Source organism: Hippoglossus hippoglossus, chromosome 6, assembly GCF_009819705.1.
Source record: "Hippoglossus hippoglossus isolate fHipHip1 chromosome 6, fHipHip1.pri, whole genome shotgun sequence".
In the NCBI taxonomy this organism is placed as follows: domain Eukaryota; kingdom Metazoa; phylum Chordata; class Actinopteri; order Pleuronectiformes; family Pleuronectidae; genus Hippoglossus; species Hippoglossus hippoglossus.
In genome coordinates this window covers 23,551,213-23,571,136 of record NC_047156.1, presented here as the reverse complement: position 1 = coordinate 23,571,136, position 19,924 = coordinate 23,551,213, and the positions used below count along the sequence as shown (strand labels likewise).

Here is a 19,924-nt window from a genome sequence, read left to right as displayed (position 1 = left end):
AATCACAAGGATTCTCTGTACATATTAATCATCGAAGAACTATAATTAAAGTATTATTCTGTTGTAATTTTTAGATATTGGCAACAAATCCAATGTGTAGATCCAAGAATTATGTGTCCAAAACCTGAGATATTTCATTTTTCTGTGCCATAAAACTCTGTTACTGCTGGAACTCAGTCATACGACAAGTTCCTCAAAGAACACATAATGTAGCTTATGTTGCTAAAGTTACTTTAGCAACAATGGAAGAAATTATGTGGTGTAATGTGGGAGGTGTAGTTTGATTTTACACCACATTTACTGTATGTTTCAGGCCCGGGTGCCAGCAAACAACCTCTGATAATCAAACTGTCCACTACCTGCTAACCACCAAACAGCAGACAGGCACAGTTAGAGACCAACTGGTAAATAAAGCGAAACATCCATCATCGAAGGAAACAGATTTCTTTTTAAGATTTGGTGGAGACCAAAGCAGAGCTGAAAGGAGAGTGAATTGTACGTACTGTAGATTCATCAGGTCATCATACATACTACTCCAGTGTGTTGCGTGGTTTTTCTGACCCCTGTTGGCCAAATAACATTATTATATATTTTTTAAGAAAAGGTACTAGTGGCTGAAATTAAACCAAATGACTTATAAGGACAAATTAAAAACTCTTCAAGAGAGAGAGAGAGAAAACAGAGAGAGAGAAAGCGTGTATGTATGCATTGCGTCTGCCTGGACTAAAGTCAACCTTCACAGCATGTGTGTGTGTGTGTGTGTGTGTGTGTGTGTGTGTGTGTGTGTGTGTGTGTGTGTGCATATATATATATATATATATATATATGTGTGTGTGTATATAGAATAGATATTGATTTATGAAAGTCTTCAAATGACATTTTTTTCACATTTAGGATTTTATTGATGATTCGCTCAGGTCAAAACCTGATTAGTTAGTTCCAGTCAGTTTTCTTTATTTCTTCATTTCAGTTTTCTTTTTGTTTGTTTGTATGGTTCTATCATAATATAATATTTAATGATATAATTAGGAATGTTGAAACTGGACTTGAACTGAAAATAAAACACCATGTCATTAAAAAGATTGAGCAATTTCTCTCTCTCTCTGTCTCTCACACACTCACACACACACACACACACACACACACACACACACACACACAGAGAGAACAATCGTTTTTGTTGCGCTACAAACATCTTCTATTGTTATGGTTCTTATCTATGGTAAATTCACCAGAGAAACACTGACCTCTAGTGGCCTAGCATTCCTGAATTACATCCTTAAACACAAGCTTCTCAAACACACACAGACAGACACACACACACACACACACACACACACACACACACACACACACACACAAACAAAAACACACACACCTTCCATATATATATATTTTACCCATTTTCAATCCTTTTCAAAAATGTTTTTACCGTTTTGCATTTGTATTTTAGAGTTAACTTCTTTTTGACCTTGTTTCTTCTAATTATTCTTCGTTATCATCAATAGACACGTCGTTATACACCTTTATATTTTGTTTATTTAGAATGATTTCCAAGCCTTGTTAATTTCCAAGCCACATTTATCTTAATTACATATGGTAATTTATGTATATTATTCTCACTTTATCTTTAAATGTTTTTCTGTCACAGCTCGTTTCCTTCCTTTCAAAGATTGTCTGTAACGTAGAGGTATAACACAGTATACACCCTATATGTGCTTTTCCCAGAAATCTTGATGTAATCATGCAGTAATAACATAATAACAAAGGTGTCCATGACAGTGTCTATGCCTCTGTGTGTGTGCGTGTGACATGATGGCAATCTGATTAAAAAGCAACAGAATACTGTGATTTCACACATTCAAACTTTATTGACATTTTACATCACTTTTAAGCAAAGATGAAGGGATGTGGGTAAGGATGAGTAGAGGTAGGGATGAGGGAGGGAGAAGGAAGGGAGGAGGGAAGAGAGGATGTGGGTAGGAATGAGGTAGAAGGGCGGATGGATGAAAGCTATGGAAAGGGTGGGTCAAAGAATCTGAGACAAACAGAGCGTGACGGGTTGAGCAGGTTGATGTCGGCTTGAGGTGATGAGAGATGTGATTGAGGAGTGGCCCAGGTCCTGAACCCAAGTTAATGAGTCAACTTCATGTTTTCAATTCAATTTTATTTGCACAGCACCAAATCCCAACATGGCACTTCACAGAGTATAGTCAAGACCTTACAATGTTATAGAGAAACCCCCAAAAAACTCCCTTTTAACAGGAAGAAACCTCTAACAGAACCAGACTCAGTGTGTTGGACCAGTTGGGGTGAGCAGAGACAAATGGAGACGAGAGGAGAGGTGGGTGTAAAAGAGGGGAGAGAAGAGAGAGAGGGAGGGGGAAAGAAAGGAGAGAGAGAGCAGGTACAGTGTAACCATCATATTTAAGCCCTGTCAGACAGTGACATTCATAGAGGTAATGATGTCATTAATGATAGCAGCACCAGTTAATAAAAACAACAACAACAATAGTAACAAAAACAACAATACTAATACTAATAATACAAAATAATAATAGAGGAGTAGGGTCTGGAGTCAGAGATACCTGCAGACTGAGAGAGAGACAGATGGAGATAACAAACTATGGGAGAATTAAAACATTAAACTAGTGACATGTAATACAATGGAGGGGTTTATGATATTGATAAACCCATCTCAACTTGACAGCGAAAAAGCTACAGACTGTGAATTGAAAATGAAATATTAGGTAATAGTATTTGTATTTTCTTTACTTTTGTGATTCCCAACATTTCCTATGTTGAGTATTGCTGGCAGAAAGCAGCCTGTTCGCCTCACAGACCGTGAAGGATGCTCTGAAACACAGACAGAGTGAGACCTCTCCCCGGGCCTTGTATTATCTGTGTGTGCAGCTACAGGTTGCTCACCTGTGTGCAGGAGCGCGCACTCACAGCGCGTGAGCTCAGTGCAGCAGCAGCCAGCGGCGGCGGGCGCGCGCCGTCATTCCGACACATTGATCCCGGTGACGGACGCGCCGCGGACATGAACCCGGCGAAACTCCGCCTCAGCTCCGGGGTCGCGCCTCCACACTCGGCTCACAGCAGCGGGGCAGCGCTCCCGGTCCGCAAAGTGCAGCTGTTAACGCCACGTCGACTAAAACAAACAAACTAAGGCTCAAACACTTGTTTGTCTCTATCGCACCGGCAGCGGCTTTTCTTTTTGTCTCGTTTGCCGCTGTGAGCCATGCTGGACCCGTCCTCCAGCGAAGACACCGGCGGGGAGTCCGACCCAGAAGTTGTGGAGGAGGCTGCGAGGAAACCTGCCTCCTTGTCGGGGAAACGGGCGAACAGCAGCCGGGCGGGCGGCCAGCAGAGAGAGTCAGCCGCACCTGGAGGCGCCGCCGCTAAGGGTGCGAGAGACGGCGCCGATGCAGGTGAAGATGAGGAGAGGAAGGAGCGGGAGCGGATCCAGAGGGAGGAAGAGGAGAGGAAAACTAAACTGCAAATTTATGTGTTCGTCCTGCGGTGCATAGCCTACCCGTTCAACGCCAAGCAGCCCACCGACATGGCCCGGCGGCAGCAGAAGGTGAGTAAATGCAGCACACTGGAACTTGTGCACCTGTTGTCTGCTGTGGAGGGGTCCGCTAGCGAACTGTAATTGAGAATATGTCAATTTAAAGCTGATTGTCCGACCTGCCAAACATTTTGAGAACAAACAACAATCGTTTCAGTGTTCTGACAATCGTAGGTTCTATCAATTCATTTGGCTCATATTGTATCATCAGCAATCACTTGTTTCAACTAAATATTTACTTATCTAATCTAGTCTCCTGTTGCTTCCACATTGTTGTTGCGCCGAAACACTGCTGGACCGGCGACGGCCATCAGCACCAGCCCACTGTAAAAACTGTCAATATTTCTTAAAATAGATTAGCACAGTGTGTAAACTAAAAGCCGAACACGACCTATTCTGAACCTATTTATTGTTAGGCTGTGCACTCATTTGTGCAGTTTATTCCTATTTGGAAATTCTAATGTCAACCTAAAATTGAAAGAAATCCAAATGGAGTCTGACATAGTGGTAAAGACGTTCTAGGAAAGTGTCCGTTTGTTTGTTTTTAGCTTTGTAGATCTTTGCATTTTGTTTAACAGACCTGAAAATGAAGAACCAAACTCTGTAACACCAGCATTAGTACATCAAGTCATCTTATCAACACATGCGGCTCCCATTGGATCAGACATTGGGATAAATCACCAGCTCAGTAAACCATCACAGAAAACAAACATTTGAGCATATTTCATAAAATACCCTTTACCTTTTCTTATTTTAAGATTTAATATAATCTGGAGGCCTCTGCACAAGTAAACACTTGGGATTATAAATGCCCTCCAATATAAAAGTTGTTTCACTGGGGTAAATATAACATTAGATTGATTGAGACTCACTAACTGCTAATGAGGGTAGATCTATAAAATAGCCTTCATTTTTTGGTAAACACAAGGCTGACATGTTTGTGTTCTGTCTGAATTCCTTCAATTTTTGTGGGAGTGTGTGCTTTGTAAGAGGCATTGAAGTGTCGTCCTTGGCTGCAACACATTCAGTGGCCATTCGGCTGATTTGGTGAATAGCTCTCTTCTGGTTTGACTGTGTTAGATACAGATGAATGCATTTCTGCTGAGCTGCAGGGCAGCCTGGACCTGCAAGCGCTCACTAATAAAGCAAGCGGGGAAGCCAGTTATGACTGAAGAACCCCTGTGTATATGTCATCCCGCTGGGAAACTTGCTAATGAGTGTCTCATGGTGTTTGATTTCAATATGCAGACAAGGCATTCTCATTCACCAAAGATGTTTGTGTGAGCGATGAATCTGCTCTGAAAGAAGGCAGACGTGGTAATTTATTCAGTTTATTTAACTTCTCAAGTTTTCATTTCACCCAATTCTGGAAGTCCTGCTTCTCCCTGTTTGGTTTCATAGATATACAATGTGAGTTCCTAAAAAGTGTGAAGAATATTTAGCATTGATTTATTTTCTAAAGTTGCTGTATAGTCCCTGGTGGGAGGCTGCAGCAGGCATGTCTTTATGTGGTGGGTTGCCAGTTTGAATCCCTGGACTCCTGCCCAGCAGACTGCTCTTGATCACTGCAGGAGGGAAACGTCAATAGAACACTCTGAATGAAGGACCACTGGCAGAAGAGTGGATTTATCTGCAGAATAAGAAGTTATGCTGAGCCCACAGAAGGAGAACTGAGGTAATAGTGTGACATTAATAGGTATCAGATCAGAGAACAGCCAATGTCTCCATTGAATTTCCGCACAGTTGTGATGAGGAGCACTCTGTTTCACTGAATCAGTATTAACACTGTTATTGACCTAAGCTGATCAGGTATTGGCCTGATTTCTCTTCTACTCTGTTATTGGCCGGTATAGGCTCTCACTGTAAAACCTGATTGATCTAAACAATCTAAATTACAGTATTTTCCAGTCTACACGCAAGCTACAACATGAACATTAGATGAGATAGAAATATAACTCACAGTCAGTGCCAGCGATGCTCATAATACATAAATAATAGCTCGTGAAAACCAAAATGATCCCTGTTGGTTTGAATTTGCCCGTGGGGGTCTGCAGTCTCAGGATTATTAATTATCTTGAGTCGGGATGCCCATTAATCATTTAACCAACAATTTTGACTGATTAAAGCAATTAGTAAAACTGTTGAGAACATCAGTACTGTCTGTTCTCTACCGTAGGTCTCATAGTTAACCAACTAACTACACAGCATGTCGACAACCAGTAGACAAGCTATCCACTAGGCAGAAGACTCGGGTAGACCTGGCCTGTTGATAAGTGCTGATTATTGTGATTATCCACTGAACCTAACCAGCTCAAGCACAATGTGTCTGTGTGTGTCTGTGTGTGTCTGTGTGTCTATGTCTAAGACAGATTCAGAGGACTCGCATATAAGCGTCTGTGTATGAAACCTGTGGTGCTGGTGTGAATATCATAACAACATGCATGGACTGCACAATATTGCTGTCTTTTGTGCTAACATGCCATGCTAGCTGTCTAGCTAGAGAGGAAGTGCACACAAAATAAAATCTACAACCAGGTAAACACATATCAGGTTCATTTTGATGTTTTGTCAGAACATGATTGGATTGGCTGGTGCCTACGCTGCTGCTTAAAAAGTTAAGCTTCGGTCATCTCCTCATGCACACAACACGAGCAAAGTGAAGCAATTGAATCAAAATGCAGTCTGGTAACAAATAGGCTACACCTACAGAGGTAGAGGCAGGTTTAGCAATCAAGGTCATACTGTTATACAAGTTTTTGGATTTTTGAATCACAGTTTTAGATTCAGATTTATAAATGTTACAATCCTAATCATAAGCCTTCACTCAGGAACAAAAATCTGAAATAATGTGTAATAGTTATTCTAATAATAACCCATATTGATTGACTGCTACAGAGTGCTGGACAGCTGTTTGTTCAAATTAATATTGAAAGTATTGCGTGTCCAAGTCACACCAAATTCACTTAAAGGTTCAGTGTGTAGAATTTAATGACATCTAGTGGTTAAATTGCATGTTGCAGCTGAATAGCCCCCCCTCCCCCCAAAAAACATGAAAGAAGCTGTGGTAGCCTTCAGTTGTCATAAAAACTCTAAGGGTGTTTAGTTTGTCCAGTTTGGACAGCTGTAAAAAACATGGCAGCGTCCGTAGAGAGGACCTGCTCCTGATGTAAATATAAAGTATTTAAATATAAAGGGCCCTCTCAGGGTAAAGAAAACAACAATTAGTACAATTTAGATAAAACACACTAGTGAAAACATCACTAGGATTATTTTATATTCAATTTCTGTCAAGTGTGAAGCTGATTGAGATGAACGATACTCGAGATATGCAAGCCACAGACAAACAGAGCCTACTGCTGCAATACAATCTCACTATTTACTTTAATTTACTTATTGTGATAGAAAGGATAGAAGATTATAGGGATTGTTCACCCAAAATTCACTCGATCTACTCACCGCTATGCAGATGGAGGGGTGGGTGAAGTGTTTTAGTCCACAAAACACTTTTGGAATTTTAGGGGTAGAAACAGCTTTGCAGCCAAATCCAATAGAATTGAAGTAACTGGAGAAAACACAAGTAGCTCAAGCCAAAGATATAAAATGTTCAGGCGTTTAGTGTTGAGCAGCACTGTGACTGATGAAAACTCTGACTAATCTAAATGAAGTTTGAAGACTTGGAGAAGAAAAGTAATAGAAGACTAAACACTTAACAGAGCAATTTCCGTTGTCTTGAATCCTGTCAGTTTCCTGCTGCTCACTGTGGCTCTGGAGGTGGAGTTAATGATGCAAAATGATGCTTAGTGTCGGCCCACGCGCATACCCAGCCTTCAGTGGATTCACTGTGGGCCTCCATGATTCTCAGTCCTCTGGGTTTCACCTCCCAGGAGCCACATTAATGACGACATTAGTTGTTTTCTGTGGAGTGAAAAATCATGTTTGCTGATAGAAATGTCAGGAAAAACAGATGTGCTGTAAATTCTTTTGATTGTTTTTTCTGTATTTTCGAAGCATATTAATCATATCTATTAATTTGAATCCTCCTTAAGTTCAAAAAGTAAGGATTTACATGTCTTCTACATGCAAACACATTTCATTGATAAATTTGAGTGATTTGAGAAAATAATCCCTGCTCAGGTTCTATCCATCATTTAATCAAAGTCTATCTGCTGATGAACATCATGTGATGTAATTGAAAGCAGCTACTAAATGGAGCTTTTTGTAAAGTTGTTGATGGTTATTATCAGCATTTCCATCATGGTCATGGATGAAACCAGCAATGTCACAACCGACTGTGGACAGCACTGATGCAACATAAACGTAACTCGAAGGCAGGAGATGTTTTATGATTGTTGGGCTGCTGATTGGTCTGACCATGTTGGAGTCTGATGGTAGGGGGTTAGTACCTTATTGCTAATATTTCATTCTGGTTTAGTTTGTGTTGATGGTCAACAGATAAAAGTACAATGTGTTGTGATGAAAGATTGTGCTTATAATAGCTTTGATATTTCTTCCTGTCAGCTTGGTGAAAATGTTTGCAATGGGCGCAGGCAACTGCAGACCTAAATACAATGTATTATCTGTCTTTTGTTTGATATAGTCTCAGGAATTTTTTTTTGTACATTTCTGATCGTTGGCAAACATTAGTTTTGTGGGGTAATTTGGTTTGTTTACTACATTATTTGAAAGTCGCTGTAAATCCTGATAATCCAGCTGAACCCTGAACCATTGTCCAATTTTTATACATGCAAACTGATTCTAATTAGACTGATTCCTATTAGGATACATCCCTTATTGATGAGTCTATAGCCAGCACAGTTAGGTTTGGCACTAGACTGGAAACCACTAGTCTGATTCTGTATATTGGAAACACAATCTACAGAGCTCGCATCGGGTCAGCAGGGTTAAAGAAGTCTGTGCAACAGTGTACACTGATTACAAATCCAATAGTTTATAAACTGTGAGTATGGAGTATTTCAGTGTTTGAAACTGAGAAACAATTTACACATTTACTTTTTTTAAAGTAAATGTGTAAAGCTAGGGTTGGTAATCCTGGAAAAGTAAACAAGAGCAGGGTATACTTTGAAAAAAAGCAATTAATACATCCCACCAGCTCCCATCGTCCCTCTCGTCAAAACCACGCCCCTAAAACACATGAACGTGCACTGACTGACAGCATGAAGAAGACTTTTCTGTGACTTGCTTGCTAACTAGCTTTTTTTAACTATTAAAGCTAGGATATTTTTTCTAATAAAATGCGATATTAAGCACATTGTAGTGTTTCCTCAAGGATTTTTAGCAGCAGGGTGCGGGCTGGCCACACCCCCCCATTAAAAAAAACAATAAAATCAATAGTGATGTTATTATTTTGATTGTGTTGATGCTCTCAACATCAATACACTAAGGCTGGTGTAGTGGAAAACTGATTTAAGCCTTTACAGTCTCCTGGTTGCCCTGCTGTCCCCCTCTTGGCAGCGCCACTGCATTGAGGCGGAATGCTCGGTGCCAGTCAACAATTGTCTGTTCGTCTCTATCGCTCTTCACACAAGCTGATGGTCACATCGATATAATCAATGATGTTGAATCATGAATCCGGACTGTTCCAGTCACTTTAATCCTGTTTTCCGGGCTGTGCCTGTCACGTCTCGTGTTGTTTTTCAATGTGTTTAAAGGTTCAGTGTGTAAGATTTAGATGAAAGGGATCTATTGGCAGAAATTGAATGAATTGAATAAAATTATCCTAGTGATGTTGTCACTACTGTGTAATCATTTAAATTGTAAAATAAATTGTTTTCTTTACACTACAATGGGCCCTTTATATTTAAATCCTTTATATTTACATCTGTAGAGGGTCCTCTCTACGTAGCCCAAACTGGACAAACTAAACACCTATCCAGTTTTTACAACAACTGAATGCTACTACAGGTTGTCTTTCATATTTGGAGGGTGAGGTGCATTGCAGTGTATTCAGCTGCAACATGCAACTTCACCACTAGATGTCACTAAATTCTCCACATTGAACCATTAAATACGTGTCTCATAAACTCTAGAGAGAATCAGACAAACACAAAGTAAACTTCAAGTACTGGACGTGTCCTAATAACGCATGATTAGTGTTGGTATTGTTAACCTGTAAAGTGAGCGCAGGTTAGCATGAGTGTGTGGAGGGAGGAGAATTATCCAAATTTACCCACATGGGCAAGATATAGTTGGTGAGAGGTTATAAATGTTGGTTTCGATACATTTTTGGTTAATTGCCCGGCACTACACAATTTACAATTTTAATTGTTACAGCAAGGAAATAGTCAAGAATTATTTCAACCAATCAAATTGTCGAATAGTGCATAGATATTATCCCCAACTGGCTTCGAACTGTGATCATAACCAGTTCTGTTGGACGGACCATTACTGGAAATTCCAGAACCCAAATTCCAAAACCATACTTTGAAGGAATCAATAAAACATGTACAGCCGGGGTCTGAAGAGCCGCTACAGGTATTTATCAGACTGACCGTAAACCTGACACCTTTTGTGGGAAGTTTTCCAGAGAAACGGAAGCAGAGAAACCAGCTGTGCAACATCTAGTCTTTCCTTGTTTACATAGTGTGATTGGACTGAATGAGCTATTGCAACTTGTCGTGAGCTCATTGTGCAAATGATCTTGTAGTTTGTCTGTTTCAGTGACGCAACCACTTTGAAGAGTTGGAGTCAAAGCTCAGTTACAGTTTTTTAATACTCAGCTTCTTTGTCTGAGTTATAAGAGATCAAGAAACTAATAAAATATGTATAACTACACAATATTCTGTCTTGTGACTCAGTAGGCTGTTTGATTTATGTTTTGTAAAGGTGAAAAAACACAGGGAGTCAATTAAATCTTCCAGGAGCAGATCAAACATGTTGTGAATCAGATGAGAGGGAGGAAACAGTTTGATCTGATGCCATCTAAATACATTTACAGATGTGTATTTTTTAAAGAGCCCAGTGAGGTTCATTTCTATTTCTAGTAAATAATTTGCTTCCAGGTTGTAACACAGCTCATTAGGGTCTCCCTTGTGAACTACAAATCTGACCCGACTAAATTTTGTGGCTACAGTAGAAGTCTATAGTGATATTATTTTACATATTTTAATTTCATTTTCATTTTTCATAAGCAAAGCCAAACCAATGTAGTTCAACTCCCTTTTTAGGGCACAAGGGGAAGATATTTTGACTTGTAACAAAATTGTACATGCTGTAAAGTCAGAGAAATATTTCTCAGCTTTTTTGTGTAGGCAGGTTTTTTCAGTGAGATTGATGATTAAGATCTTTAACACTTGATTCCTGAAGCAGAGTTATGGCTGGACAACAGCCTGATTCTATAAGGTTACTTCAAGGCACACTTTCTGAAGTTCTGCAGAATTTACTGCCCCGCTTCTGTTGCCTCTGTTTTCAGAGGTGGACGAGGAAACCTGTGGAGCATTGAATCTCCAGTTTTGAGTGAAGAACCCTCACCTTGCAGACTTGTCTTGCTCAGCAGCATCTCTGAATATTCCTTGAGACGTCTGGTTTAAATAGCAGATGGATGCTGCATCAGGTGAAATAAGTCATAATTAAGTAGCCAATTAAGGAAGTGAAGTGAAGACATTTATTTATTTATTCATGAGCTATTTTTCCATGACATAATGCAGAGACGCCCACCTGTTGGGTTTTCTCGTCTCTCAAACATCGGAGGCTTCCAGTCTTCCCCGGCATTTCTGTTTTTGTCCTGTTTCCAAGCATGCCTGACAAACCAAGCAGGGAAATCATGACTGCAGACACCCCCCCTGATGGAGACCCACGCATCTCTCCCTGCACATGTCTAATCCCCTGGCAGCTGTTTATTACACAAACAAGATAAACACCATCTCCTCCTGCTTCTCTGCTATAAGAAGCCACTTCTGCTGATGTGAGGGCTTATTTTTTTTCCGGTGGTTAGTGGGCGCAAGTTTTGGCCACAGACACGCTGGAGGCAACTTCCGTCCTCCTTTGTCATCTCTCCTTCCCTTGTCAGATTCCTTGAGATGGAGCTCTTCTCAGAGCGTTATGTAACCTATCCTCCTCCTCCTCCTCCTCCTCTTCTTCCTCTTGGAGATGTGAAAGGATGTCTCAGCAGGGCTCTCACAAAGCAGGGTTCTCCGTGAAGAGCATCAGACAGCGAGTCAGCCCTGCCCCGGGGGCCGAAGACAGCCCTCACTCTGCTAAAACTCTCACTGACAGTACAGTTACACTACAATATACTGAGTTAAACACTGTACGTGATTGTTTTTGTAGCTTCTTTTTTTTACCTCCGCCAAGGCGAAAGTGTTTTCATTAATTATGTAATCCGCTCCAAAATTTATTGGGTTCTTCTTAAGGTTCAATAGTTTTTGCATAATTTTATGAAATAACAAACACTGATGCAAATATAACCCCCATGGTGGAGGTTATCACATAAAACGTTCTAGTGCTGAAGCAGTTGGTTGATTTAATCAATGAAAAATTGGTAGTATCAATCAGGCTTTGAAGTCATCAATCCACTGGTCAGTCTTCAGCTAGCGGCTCTGTGAGGCCGTATTTGGTTCCAGCAAAATTCTGAGTTGAATGTGTGTTAGCATGCTAATGATTGAATGTCACCAGTCTTGCAGGAATTTTATCAGAAACCAACATAATGAACAAAGTTATTTTTTCATTAATGAATATTCTGCTCTTCTTTGTTTGATACAAATATAAACTAATAACATTGATGGTTTTGGTAACAAAACAAGATATTTGAAGAGGTTAACTTGGACTTTTTTTTCATTTGAAAGAAGTAATTGAGAGATTGGATGTTATGTCCTCAAAATAAAGTCCAGGGGATGAGAGGGGAGTAACAAAATGATTACCTGATATTTTAAAGAAGACGAAAGGAAATGGTAAAGGTTTTACTGTAGTTATTTTGAAAACTAAAAACAAAACAACGAAAGGCGTGCTTCCTACTACAATCTGCACAACAGAGAAATGTCTGTTGGGTGTTGACTCAGGTTCACTGTGAAGCCTCTGGAAATGATTGTGAAAGAGTTAGACAGAGCAAACAACATGTTTTACTTCCAGCTTCTTAACACACTTGTCAAGTATGAGTGGATAGCTAAAAAAGATTCACTCTAACCTGTTGTATGAGTGACGCTTATAATTTATGAATGACACAAAGGCAGCCTCACATTTTAAAACAACACTATGTAACTTTTGATGAGCAATTGTGCCCTCTGTACTCTTCAGTGGTAATTAATTCTGAGCCCAAGCAGTTTAGCTGTTTTCACACTATGCATCTTTAGCTGAATTGTTCTGCAAAAAATTACTTATGACAAGAAAAGTACTGTCATCAATTGCATAACAAAATACATGAAGCCATTTAAAGTGGTTGAGAGAGGAGGTTTCAAACAACCTTTTGAATTTGAGATCCAAGATACAGTGTTTTCACTTAGAAAGCTTTGCCTAAATTAAATTATCAATGCCGCAGCAATTTATATCTTAACAATTGCAAGCTAGTACAATATAAAACTTTTCCAAATTTTTGAAGAATGCAATGATCAGATATCTTGTTGCTATCAACAAAATCCCAGAATATATCTAGATATAATTTTATTTGTTCATTATCTTACACCCCTACTCTGACCACCGGGATGAATCCTCTTGTCTGACACAAATTCAACACAAACTAACAGAATAAGTCAGTGTGTTATTGTCAGGGCTCAATGTGTGTGTTTCTGTGGTGAGAAGAGCTAAAGAGCTCTCTGGAGTAACATCCAGGAAACGCCTGGCGGGAAAGATGGAGAGAACAGCAGTGTGTTTTTTATTTTGCTTCCTGCTAGTTTCCTTCCAGAGGAAGGGAGGAAAGGGAAGGAGTTTGTTCACATTGTTATAGTCAAGTATGCCTTTCATTTTAATATTTAACTATATCTTTATTCTTTGATTAACATTTTTGCCCTTATTTATCAGAATGAAAAATAATGCACAGTTTAGTGTTTGAGTTAAGAAACTACAGTGTCTGTTTCTTTCAGTCAGATGTCATCCTGTTTGTCATTATACCCTGAAAACTGTCAAAATCTGGACCATCAATTTGAAAAAAAAAAGAGACCGATATGAGAAACTGAAGAAAGCAGACACTTCAGCAGTACAAGGTTATGCTTGAGGTAATTCATCATCAGAAGAAATGTTGTTATCACATTATCAAACTCTCAGAGCCTCACCGACCATTGAACCTGGTCTGACCTCATTTTTAACAGGCACCTCATGTGAATGAGGTTGGAAGCCATAAAGGCTTCAGCACATATATAATTATTTGTAATGTTTGCTTTCTGAGTCTACAGTTCATTCTTTTCAGGTCATTACATTTTACTCCTGTAAAATTAAAACAAAATTTGACCCTTAGTCTTTTTCATGCTGCTGATGGACTCTACTTATTGACGACATGTAACTGGGCCAACATAATACACTGCAGTAACTGTAACCGTACGATCTTCAATTTACAATGATAATAAACAAAAAATCTGCCAATACACGGACAAGTGGATCTAGCGCATGAGTTGACGTTGTTAGCCGTGCTAGCATACACTGTGGCTCTGGAGATGGAAACGTTGCCCTGTTGTTCAGTCTGTCTTTTAACCATGAGATGGATTGCCATAAAAGTTGCAGACAATAGTGTTACCCAGAGGATAAATAATGAATCTGGTCATCATTGGATTTTTCCTCTTGCAAAACCATGGCATTGTCATTTTCAGTGAAATGTCTAAACTACTATGGAATGAATTATTATAAAATCTCTCAGCTAAGGTCAGGTGCCACACTCCGGTCCACGTATCAAATTGTCCACTACATGGTTTATGGCCACACACCATTTTAAAACTGTGTCATTATACTAGGGTTGGGTGGGACCTACTGGTCCGAATCATAACGCAGATTTTTGTGCCTCATATATATATATAAAGCCAGAGCTTTTACGGAAACAGTTTTCCTGCTTACAGGCAACATAAACATCGCCAGAGATGCCGCCTTAATTCTCAACTCTGGTAGCTTATGATATGGCTCCTAGTAAGCAAGTAGCTACCTCAAACTTCAGTTGCTGCAACAGAATGACAAAAGCTGGTGGGCGAAAGTGTGACTGTATTTCACATTAAATGTTTCAGACACTAGGACATGCAGCAAAATCTGGTTAAAGGGATGAACAGGACAAACAGGATTAGGGCTACAACTAACAATTATTTTAATAATCGATTATGCCTTGTTTATTTTTTTGATTAATTGATTATTAATAGGGTAAAAAGACAAAAACTTCATCTTCTTGTACAATGCTGTTTCATTATTCTTATTTATGATGATAATTACAGAATCAGATACCTACAATTTAATTCTGACTTTTCTGGGAAGTTCTGTGGTGATATGTTTTAGTTCATTTGTTTTATCCTATTCACCTGCAGTGCCAATTGGCAAATGTATGGAAATGAGTGCATTTTAATTAGTTTTGCTGACATCATTAGAAACAAATTTGACTGTAATTACCTGTAGTGTCTCCCCTTATGTACAGTACATTAGCCTGTATGCCCTAACTTAATACATTAGCTAGTAGCGCAAGCTTTACATTAGCAAGATAAGTTACCTATATTTGTTTTTGTCTTTTGGCTAATTAGCTGTAAACTCAAGGCACTGGTAGAGTAGTCCTTTGATCATCACCACTCACCTCCAGAGAAGCAAAGAAAAACCACCACAACTGGGATAGGAGCAGCTGTCTGACGTCACTGGGATGACTGTGTGCTCACCGCTGTGAGAAGACATGGAGGGAGGGAGGGAGGGTAGAGACTAAGGCCCTAGCCCTTAGCCCTTCCCTTTCGTTTTATACGTTCCCATGTAGGGGTAGGCTGTCCCAATACCTGTTGGGATGGAGGTGTATGGCCAGGTGTAAGGGCTGTATAGCCCTTGAAACAAAGATTTTTCACACCCTCACTTTAACCCAAGGGGTATGGAAATTTACCAGAATGCCTAGCGAATCACCGGCAAGCTGGGAGAGACTCACAAATGTAGCAATTTCTCCATTAATACGGATTTAAAAATTACGATAATAATTGTAATATCTTAGTTTAATACCATGTAGTGTAATGTAGTATGGTCATTTTTTTCACAACCTTAAAAAAAAAGATCGCTAGTGTTAGCATGATAGCAAACCTTTTTTGCTTTATAATCCCGTATTTTCACAATTTCATATCGCAGCCCCCCTCTTTGAAGAAACACGATGTGCTTGATTAAACCCGCTTCTAGCAGTGATGTTACTAAACTTAAATGCTCCTCTAATAACAAAGCATCCTGGCAGGGTTGCCTATATATCACTGCTAGCAGCCTGTGTGCTTTTGAATCATACGTGAAATAATGCAGAGCATCCAAGCTTTTCAATTTCAAATGTCATTGATTCACCTGCATTAGCATAGATGTTATTTGGATATAATAGATTTGTCACTTTAGTAACGGCAAACAATAGCATTGGTTTATTTAAGATCTCAACAATGTTATAACAATGACATCCCCGGTAAAACTCTGTTTACATCGACGACTACTGATGTTGTGTCAGGTTTTCGTGACGACTACTGATGATGTACAGCTTCTGGAAGGGCTGTCCCAATTCGTAGGGGATGATTTCAACCACTAACCCTTGTGACTCTGTTTCAAGGGGCAAGATAACCCTCGAAAACAAGGGGTAGGGGTAGGTAGAAGTGGTGAAATTGGATTGGGCCTTAGTCTAGTTTCCCGACCTGATATTTAGATTTTTTTTTATTCAATCAATATATTAGTTTGACAGGGAAGCTTTAAAAAAAAAAAAAAAGCACAGCAGAAAAAGGACACTTTCTCTTGAGGAGAAAAAAGGGCAGGGGCTCAAGCCCCCTTTGATGTCTGTGTGCACGTACGATGTGTGCACGTGCCAGTTCAAGTTATGAGACACGTATTTAAACACATTGAAAAAAGTCCAACATTTTGCACAGACGCAGTTCACCTGCTACTCAAAACACGAGACAAAACGTGAAGGGCACAGCCAGGACATCATTGTTAATATTACCAAAACAATCAAGATTCATGATCCGACACCATTGATTAATAACTAAATAAATGTGTGAAGAGCGACAAAGACGAACACACACACACGCACGCACGCAGATAGGAGAGAAGTTCTTCACTGCTCACTCAGGCAGTGTAGACACTAGTGTTCTTCAAATAATTGTGATTCCAATATTCACCCCAAAAAAATCTTGATTGTGATTTAAAAAAAAAAAATTTTTTTTTAATTCAGCAGGCCCAGTTTAGGGCTGGGCGATAAAACAATATCGTTAATTGACGCGATATATATTTTTCCTCGATGGAAATATTGGACATTTCGATATAATTTCGATTGAACTCATCACGTCCATGTTTTGACAAACAACACAAGCACTGAATGAGAATGGAGCCGCGCCAAACTAATCATGTGGCTGGAATAGAGTTACACCCACATCAGGTTAGGTTGACACACTCAGCACAGAGTGTAGGAGCATCCCATGTGTTAATGTTTGGGCTCCTGCAGAGAGCAGGACAACTCTGCATCGATGCAGTGACAGAACAAAATAACGTGTTCTTCTACATTCATAGTTTCAGCGGGTTTCCACCACTGAATAATTATAACCAGCACTGCTTCAGAATCAGGAGGACGCTCATTAAAGATCCGGTCGTCCTGTGTCAGTCTATTTCGGTGCATACTTCTGCTTTCAAATAATAGTGTACCCCACCTGAGCCCGTTGGGCCATGTTTGGGCAAAATCTTTGAAGTGATATTGGGGTTTGGGTCGGATGAGCTCTGTTGGAGGGGTGGATTTTGTAGGGTTTTTTTATACTGAGAAAACAAGCAATTACCATATTTTTCAGGGACAGGGTAACACAAACTCAGTGCAGCTTACATACATTAAGGACTTGTATGGGTTCAGACAGCAAAACGTAGCCAAAGCTGCAATATATTTCAAATGTACCCTATTTGTTGCCAGATGCTTCGTTGAGTTTGTCATGTTCTTCCCTTTTACATGGAATTGTTTTCAAACATTTGCAGCATGCCCTGGTGTGCTAATCATTTCACTTAAGTACAGCCATACAACCATTTTGCTTGTAACATTTTCTTGTTGTGTCGACTGGAGTTTGAGGAAGCTACTAGCTAACTGCAAGCTAACATGTTATGTTTTTTATCTGCCGTGTAAGGTGACCTTGAGTGCTCTGAAAGGCGCCTATGAATAAAATTTATTATTATTAACAGTAAGTGCAGCCAGAACCATGTTGCAAGTGTGTTTCTGCCAGAATTAAGTGTAATGTTAATGAGATACATGCGGTAATGATTAAATTGCCTGTAAGCAGGGCAACTATTTTAGTACATAGCTCTGGCACCAAAATGAGGCTCCGAAGGATATTGCTGCTCAACCCTAGATAAATCCCACCCACTCCCATCTGAACCCACAAAACACATGAATGTGCAACTGGTAGAAGCTACATTTTCTGTGAATTTCTGGCTATCGTCTCTGATTCAGTGGTGTAAGTTTCCCAGGCCGAAGACTCAGGCAATTTGCAATGAAAGCACGGGCAGGGTTCGCTCAGGCTAGTCGGTCGGTTAGGGACAGAAAGGTCCAACGACCAATCATTTCATTGAGAACTAATAAAATGATAAGTCGTGTTTAGTAGTGTTCCGTGAGCTGTTTGCTTGGCCTGTGGTAAAGCCCTAAAACCCTATTTCAGAATAACCCTTTGTTATAATAACGGTTAACAAAAAATCTGTTGCACATACAGACAGACACACAGTGAAATAAGTAGGTAGTACTGGTAGTACTGGTGGTAATCGAGGTGTTTTCCCCCCAACAAATAAATTGTTTTCATTGTCACTTTTAATGTGCAACTGTAAAATTCACGTCACATACACATTCTGTTCTCTCTACCAGTTCTCTTTCAGAGAGTCATTGTACTTTCTAAAGCAGTGGCGCGTGAGCACTTACCAAATCCCATGTTTATGCTGTTGTGCATCAGCACAGTGTGATTCTTTTATTTAATTATTCTTTTTGTTTATTACAGGACGCTTCTCTATCACGTTGAGTCTAAAAGTGGAGCTCCAGCTGGGTCGCAGCTATTCTTTTAATCAAATTCTTGCTCTTAAACGCTCATTTATCACCAACCCCCAGATGAGCAGATTTTAGCCCCAACCAAAACATAGATTTTTTTTTTTAACCAAATGGGTCCATTGCAGGTCTAATGTTTGGAGAAAATGAATTGTATTGAAATTAGTACATAGTATTGAAATTAATTTCAAGATGATAATTTGTGGCAAAAATAACACACAGTCCTGTGTGTTTGCATTGTTGTGTTTCATGAACTATTAACTGAGTAGAGGTAAAGGACAAAGACTCTGCAGACATCTGTCTGTGAAATTGAAATTTATGCCTTTTGTATGAGCAACAGTTTGCCTTTCATAGCTGAATTCCTCAGATCCAAGTAGGGCTGTGCTATTAACAGAAAGCTACATTTATAACCTCCCACTGACTTAATCTTTCTCATGGCTTCAGATCACGATGGGGGGGTGGCATAAAATAATCGTTCAATAATCGAGGTAAAAGTTTGAAATAATCGTGATATTGATTTGAAGTCATATCACCCAGCCCTAGATCCAAGTCAGATCTGACTGAATCCCTCCCTCAAAGGGGCATCACATTTTCAGCCTCTTTATTACCTTTCCATTTGTCAGCTGTCAGACAACCTTATACATGGAAATACGTTGTTATAGTAATCACAATAAAATGTGAAAAGCTCTAGGTCGTGACATAGGTACTGAAGTAGCCTTTCTTAATCGTGTTGAGCCTAAGAGTAAAAGGTGAAAATTAAAAGATTTTAAAATTCTTTTAACACAGCAAGTCCTGCTTACTGATGTGGATTTAAGAGTTTTGGATTAACTGCAGTGAGTCACTGAGATTTTAAGTTTGATATTTCAGAAATAAAGCAAAATATTGCATTGTAAACTGTGTAAAATAAAAAAAATAAAAAAAAACATTTACCCCCTAATTTGTTTTTCCTGAGCTCTTGAAGACTTCTTCTGTCAGCCATGTTAGTTTTAGGGTCTGTGCAGCAAACAGTCCATGTTTTCTTTGATCCCTCCACTGTGCAAATATAATAATCACCCGCGGAAACAAGGATTATTTCATATGCTCTCCATGCAGTGAGATAGAGTATTGCATGAAACTACGTGTAAGTCCATACTAATGAAGGACTGAGGAGAGACGTCCTTTAATCTGATGTGGTACAGGTTGTCGTTGAACACTGCCTTTATAGAGGGGGATGC

At 39.6% G+C, this 19,924-nt stretch overlaps 1 protein-coding gene across 15 annotated transcripts in view; it reads left to right on the top strand.

Moving 5' to 3' along the window:
• Nucleotides 1-2,809: 2,809 nt before the first annotated feature.
• The window catches only part of cadps2 (Ca++-dependent secretion activator 2), a 226,713-nt gene continuing 209,598 nt past the window's right edge, over nt 2,810-19,924 (top strand). For 8 of the 15 annotated variants that reach the window (XM_034587886.1, XM_034587884.1, XM_034587878.1 and 5 more), the window contains exon 1: nt 2,811-3,586. In XM_034587886.1, the coding sequence (XP_034443777.1) occupies nt 3,245-3,586 (342 nt within the window). In that variant the 5' untranslated portion in view covers nt 2,811-3,244. Of the gene's footprint in view, nt 3,587-19,924 lie in introns of all 15 variants that reach the window. The other 7 variants (XM_034587892.1, XM_034587890.1, XM_034587888.1 and 4 more) reach the window with 3 other exon arrangements.